This window comes from Saccostrea echinata, unplaced genomic scaffold (assembly GCF_033153115.1).
Source record: "Saccostrea echinata isolate AGI-Se365-2 ecotype Australia unplaced genomic scaffold, CSIRO_AGI_Sech_v1 ptg000012l, whole genome shotgun sequence".
Lineage (NCBI taxonomy): Eukaryota > Metazoa > Mollusca > Bivalvia > Ostreida > Ostreidae > Saccostrea > Saccostrea echinata.
Genome location: NW_026889761.1, coordinates 7,237,375 through 7,244,078, shown reverse-complemented (window position 1 = coordinate 7,244,078; position 6,704 = coordinate 7,237,375). Strand labels below are relative to the sequence as shown.

The following is a 6,704-nucleotide window of genomic DNA, read 5'->3' as shown; positions in this document are numbered from 1 at the left end:
ATTCTTATTTTTGACATTCGATTAAAACACGTGTTTTCAAAAAAAAAAACAAAAAAAAAAAAAAAAAACAACTTTGACCGGTATTCAGAGTACAAAATTAAGCACAGTGCTATAAAAAAAAAATTTCGTCTTCTATACCATTTCTTACCCAAATTTGTTTTAAAATAAACACAAGTGTGAGTAATAATAATATGTGGATTGAAATGTTGTTGTATGGTATATAACACGTGTCACTCTAATAAATCATTTGCTTAGTTACTATATACCTTTGATCATTGAAAACATTTCTACCATGATTTCTTAACAAATTTGTGCCGTAAAATTTCAGTTTTGCATTTGTTGCATGTGCAGTGATGTCAAGCTTACATTTTGAAATTATGTGCCACAAAAATCAATTAGGATTCACTTATGGCCTGGTACTGTATATACGTGAAATTAATGTGATATCTTGGCATGTATATTTTCATTTATTAAACATGCATTTCGTTTCTTATATCAACAGTATGCGCTCAGAGGCATCTTTTCGAAAAAATTGGGTGGCCGTGAAAACGGCCGTTTGGTATATTTGAAAGTCGTACAGACTTTTTTACTTGCTGGCGGACTTCTGGGTCTTCTTGGGGAGGAGCACGGCCTGGATGTTGGGCAGGACACCACCCTGGGCGATGGTCACGCCGGACAGCAGTTTGTTCAACTCCTCGTCGTTGCGGATGGCCAGCTGCAGATGACGGGGGATGATTCTGGTCTTCTTGTTGTCGCGGGCGGCGTTGCCTGCCAACTCCAAGACTTCGGCGGCCAAGTATTCAAGAACGGCGGCCAGGTACACGGGGGCACCGGCTCCCACTCTCTCGGCGTAGTTGCCCTTCCTCAGCAGACGGTGGATACGACCCACGGGGAACTGAAGTCCGGCACGGGATGATCGGCTCTTGGCCTTTCCCTTCACCTTGCCTCCTTTACCACGTCCTGACATCTTTGATCTGTTACGAGTAGTTGACGCTCAAGAAATGAAATCAACGAATAACTCTAACTTAGTCTTCGCGACCCTATTTAAACACGCGGGCGGATTGAAGCGTGCAGCCAATCGGCACGATCGTATTTTACACACTTTGTCGCTCGCCGAACAACACTAGTTTTCTCGAGGGTTCGTAATGTACTGATCCGCCGTTATCCGTCCGTGCGATATAAAAGCAACGAGGCGCGAATCGACACTCATAGTTTTCAGTTGTAGACAATCTGTAAACATGCCACCCAAAGTCGGATCTAAAGGAGCTAAGAAAGCAGCCACCAAGGCCAAGGCCCAGAGAACTGGGGACAAGAAAAAGCGCAGGAAGAGGAGGGAATCCTACGCCATTTACATCTACAAGGTCCTGAAACAGGTTCACCCAGATACTGGTGTTTCCAGCAAGGCCATGAGCATCATGAACTCTTTCGTCAACGACATCTTTGAGAGAATCGCTGCCGAGGCCTCCCGTCTCGCTCACTACAACAAGCGATCAACCATCACCAGCAGAGAGATCCAGACTGCTGTCCGTCTCCTTCTGCCCGGTGAGTTGGCCAAACACGCCGTCTCTGAGGGAACCAAGGCTGTCACCAAGTACACCAGCAGCAAGTAAACTGCAAACTTGCCCTTCAGAAAAACAAAACGGCCCTTTTCAGGGCCACACAAATTTTTCGAAAAGATACTTTCAATACAGCGTTAAGAAACGTGTGTATATCAGGTTTTGTCTTAACAAGATGTTTACCTTATTTATTTTATTTCTTAGCATTATCTGTTTTTGTCTTCTTGCTAATTAATAATTTTGAATGTTGGTCTATGCCTGAAAATAAAAAAAAACACGCACACCCTCTGAAAAATAAATGAACACGTGCCCCCTCATAGTGTACATTAAATATTATTTACAGACAGGGAATTTAAGAAAGAAAAAAAACAAAAAAAAAAAAACAGGGCCCCAAAGAATAATTTATAACACAACAGTTGCAGACGAAAACAAATTTTAGCTACACATAGGCATGTTGTACAATGTGAGCCTTAAAGTAATTTAACAACAGAGCAGTTCACTTTTTTTCCCTCTCTCTCAAGCACATGAAAGACAGCCAGAATGAATAATTATCATAAAGATTAAAAAAAAAATGTAGGTTAAAAAAAATTATAAAAGCAATTGGTAAACTAAAACGAAATAAGAGTTGTGGTGAGGACCTTATCCTTAACGAGTTACTGATAGAATGTAAAAATTCATTATTACCCATCATAACAAAACTTTTCAACTCAATATTTAATTCAGGGTTTTTTCCTAGTGAATGGTCTAAGGGTTGTATAATACCAGTTTTTAAAAAGGGTGATCGTAATGATGCAAATAATTATAGAGGCATTACTTTAATTAGTTGTTTAGGTAAGCTATTCACTTCCATTTTAAATGCTAGGCTGCTAGAATGGGATAGTTTGAATAATGTTATTACAGACGCGCAGTTTGGATTTAAACCTGGAAATAGTACGGTTGATGCAATATTTGTACTACAAACATTAGTTAATAAATTTTTGCAGAAAAAGGGTGGCCGACTATATTGCTGTTTTATAGATTATCGAAAAGCATTTGATCTAATTGATAGAGCTAAAATGTGGTGTAAATTAGTTAAACAAGGTATAACAGGCAAAATGTTCAATATTATTAAATCATTATATGCTAGTGTGAAATCATGTGTGAAGTTCAATGGTATGCTGTCGGAGTATTTTGAAAATAATGTGGGCTTACTGCAGGGGGAGGTTTTATCACCTCTATTGTTTTCATTATATGTTAATGATTGTGAGATGCATTTTTTAGAAAACAATTGTCCTTATGTTGAACTGCAGTTAATTTCCATTTTTTTATTGATGTATGCAGATGATATGGTACTTATTGCAGACTCACCAATGTCACTTCAAACATTATTGAATGAATTAAGTACTTATAATAAGAAATGGGGTCTTGAAGTTAATACAGATAAAACCAAAATTTTAGTTTTTAGAAATGGTAAAAGTTTACGAAATGAAGAAAAATGGGTTTACAATGGAAAAGAACTTGAAATAGTAGATAGATTCAGTTATCTAGGAATGTGTTTCAATTATAATGGTAAATTTAATATAACTCAAAAGCACGTAGCTGAACAGGGAAGAAAAGCATTTTATGCGTTGAACAAAAAATTCTGCAACTTTGATTTTAATGTCGAAACTCAAATATCACTTTTTGAAATGTATGTATGTAGTATTCTTAATTATGGAGCAGAGGTGTGGGGATTTCATAAAGCTCCAGATGTAGAAAAAATACAAAGTCTCTTTTGTAAAAAGTTACTTCGTTTAAAAAAAAGTGCCTGTAACAATCTTGTGTATTTCGAACTTGGAAGAATGCCTATGAGGGAATCTAGAAAATTGAAAATTATAAAATATTTTTTGAAACTAAAGGGGACACAAAATACTCTACTAAAATCATGCTTGGAAGAAAGAGTAAGGAATAATGATAGTTGGATCAGAGATATTCAAAATGAACTTAATAAACTGGGACTTGGCTATATATTTGATGCAGATTTCAATGATAATACTTACATGTTAGTAAAACAAAGATTCCTTGAGGTGAATAATCATACTATGATTTCTAATATTTGTAGCAATGCCCGTAGCCCGCTATACCAACATCTGGTTGATAATTTTGGTATACAATATTACTTGCGTAAACCTATTAATTATATGTACAAAATACAAATTGCTAGAATTAGACTATCTGCACATAATCTAAATGTTGAAACTGGTAGATATGTTAATGAAATTAGAAAAAACAGATTATGTAAAATGTGCTCTTTGAATGTTATCGAAGACGAATTTCATTTTATTTTACAATGTCCTTTTTATCATGACCTTAGATCTAAGTATTTGAAAAAGTATTATTATAAGAAATCCAGTGTTTGGAAATTAATTCAACTTCTAAGTGTACAAAATATAAAGGAACTTTGTAACCTTGGAAAATATTTATATCAAGCTTCCACTAGAAGAATGAAACATTTGTAAATTTTTAAGTATTTCATAATTACAGTTGCCTGTTAGAAAACACGTCCTACATAGTTTACTTGCTATTTATTGATTACGCTCACTCTCATATTGTTATATTTTACAATATTGTATATATGTTTATATATGTAATCTGATGTGTCGTATGACGCAAAGAAATAAAGAACTTGAACTTGAAAAACAGAGCACAAGCAAATTATAAATATTACCGTATGCAGTGTTTATAATTATATTGGATCATTATACATTAGAAATCATTAAGAGAAAGTATATACTTAGTAAGATACCAGTTTAAGTACTGAAACACTGAATATCTGTATCTTAGAGGCTTGTAATGAAGATGTCGTTAAGAAAGAATATGAACGAATTCCTTATTATACAGAAATGATATATTTTGCCTGGGTCTATCTTATTCAACTGAAATATGAATTCTCTTTGTTATTTCTTTTGAATTAATGAAATTCCTCCTATTCTCATAAACTATGACAGACGAGGAATAATATACTATACCTCAATACATAGAAAATATACCCTAGACAGTTTGTCGGTGTCTGTCTGGAGGATATGAACTGATACTTTTCACCCTGGCAGGTATATATAATTTTATTTGTATGAAATATGCCCTGGTGAAAGGTATGTCATACCTTCATGAACTTTCAAAAACATTTCTTAAGTAACCTAGATATTATAATTCAGTATATCAAAGGATGTGTGATGCATTGAGGCACAAAGATAATGGTAGATAAACTATAATCACCCAGAAATTGTAATTACATCTTATTGAACATTTTACATTGTGATCAACATGTGTACAACATGTATAGAAAACTAGGCCTAGCACAGATTTAATATCTACATACTGGAAAAATGTTATAGCTCATTACAAGTTATCTTCATGAAAAAAAAAAATGTATTTCAAAGGATATTGAAAAGGAATTACATTTGAATGTCAAACATTTAGGATCCTACGGGAAGTATACAAGTTATCAAATAAACTACATTCTTAAGACCTAGCGTCTTCAAGTTGTGTTTCACATTTCTGCATATGAATATTTCAAAGTCATCTCTGTTTAAACATTTTGCTTTGTGTGTGTTTGTTTGTTTTGCACAGGAATGAGGATCAAGATAATCATACCAAACAATGCTAGTTCTGGGACATCCCTGTATAAAATAAACATGTATATTTAGTGGTATTACGAAATATATCGCGCAAGTATGGGTCATAGTTTTTTTTTCTTGAGATGATGTTTTTGACTGTGTGGTGTACTTTGTTGCCGTACTACTATTACATGTGGTGTCTCTGTTGGAATCCAAATGTAATAGAATGAAGAACAACAACAACATCGTGAAGTCATGCTTTATTGTTGATAGAGGCATGTAAATGTAAAGATGATAGACCCGCACTGCAAATAACCACTTGCTCAATGCATAGGAATATACAGCACACATAAAACGAAAGACAACTCTTGCTACCTTGTCAAAGTACATTTAACCGTACGAGTTGTTGTATACGCGTACTTTGTCTCTGTATTGACAGGGATACTATTTCAATATTTACAGCTTTCGACGATATCTCAGGAAACTGTAACAACGTGCAGGTTATTAAATTGATATTTATCTACCAGATGTGTCCTTTGAAATAATCAACTAGAGCATGGGACTTTTTTGTTTGTTTGTATTTTCCCCATGCAGGCCCCCCTTTTTCTGATCAAAAATCTTACATGGGAACCTAATGTAAATCAATAATTATGAAGATATTGTAATTATTTGTTTTCCCCTACCCTGTGTACAAGTTACTGCAAGGCTATCCGAATAATATACCTTCTTCCAGTGACATTAAATCAAAATTCTTTTGCTCACTAGAAATGAATATAGAAAAATTAACACCTTCGTTTCTTTAACACGTCTGCTCAGAGGTATCTTTTCGAAAAATTTGGGTGGCCGTGAAAACGGCCGTTTGTTCTTGCTCTTGGAGGCACAGTATGGTAGGGGTATCTAACCACCGAATCCGTAGAGGGTACGTCCTTGTCTCTTCAGGGCATAGACAACGTCCATGGCTGTGACGGTCTTCCTCTTGGCGTGCTCCGTGTAGGTGACAGCATCACGAATGACGTTCTCAAGGAAAACTTTCAGGACTCCACGGGTCTCCTCGTAGATGAGCCCAGAGATACGTTTGACTCCACCTCTGCGTGCAAGACGGCGGATGGCGGGTTTGGTAATACCCTGGATGTTATCTCTCAGGACCTTCCTGTGACGCTTGGCGCCCCCCTTTCCAAGACCTTTTCCTCCTTTACCACGTCCAGACATAACTCTGCTCTCAGTAGATAATCTTCTGAAATGTGGGAGCTAGGGGAGAGATCGTGGTATATATAGCGCTAATCAACGACGTGCTAGAAGCAGTGGTATCTTGAAAACTTCGGCAGTGCAATTTTCACGTTCCGAAGGCACAGTGTAAGCTAAAGCGCGATTGGTTCGCGCTCTGCGCGCCTTGCGTATTTGCTTTTGTTGACATTTTTTTCGTGTACCCTTGAGCTGTTACTAAATCATGTACTTGTCTATATAGGCAAATCTTAAATTTCAGTAGTTCAGTATATATGATTTCATATTTTTGCGGGGGTTCTGTATACTGTCATATTTCCAGGGAAATAATTTAAAACAATATTCTTTAATG

General features: G+C 35.9%; 2 protein-coding genes and 1 pseudogene across 2 annotated transcripts; 1 reads left to right on the top strand and 2 right to left on the bottom strand.

Annotated features, from left to right (window-relative positions):
- Nucleotides 1-585: 585 nt before the first annotated feature.
- Nucleotides 586-1,013, bottom strand: LOC133185882 (histone H2A-like). The gene has a single exon (XM_061321172.1). It carries the CDS (start codon nucleotides 965-967, stop codon nucleotides 587-589), a length of 381 nt encoding a protein of 126 aa, XP_061177156.1. The 5' UTR covers nucleotides 968-1,013; the 3' UTR covers nucleotide 586.
- A 131-nt stretch (nucleotides 1,014-1,144) lies between these two features.
- LOC133185881 (histone H2B-like) lies at nucleotides 1,145-1,702 on the top strand (annotated as a pseudogene).
- Nucleotides 1,703-5,738: 4,036 nt separating this feature from the next.
- On the bottom strand, nucleotides 5,739-6,345 carry LOC133185879 (histone H4). The gene has a single exon (XM_061321170.1). The coding sequence runs from the start codon at nucleotides 6,338-6,340 to the stop codon at nucleotides 6,029-6,031; it is 312 nt and encodes a 103-aa protein (XP_061177154.1). The 5' UTR covers nucleotides 6,341-6,345; the 3' UTR covers nucleotides 5,739-6,028.
- Nucleotides 6,346-6,704: the final 359 nt, after the last annotated feature.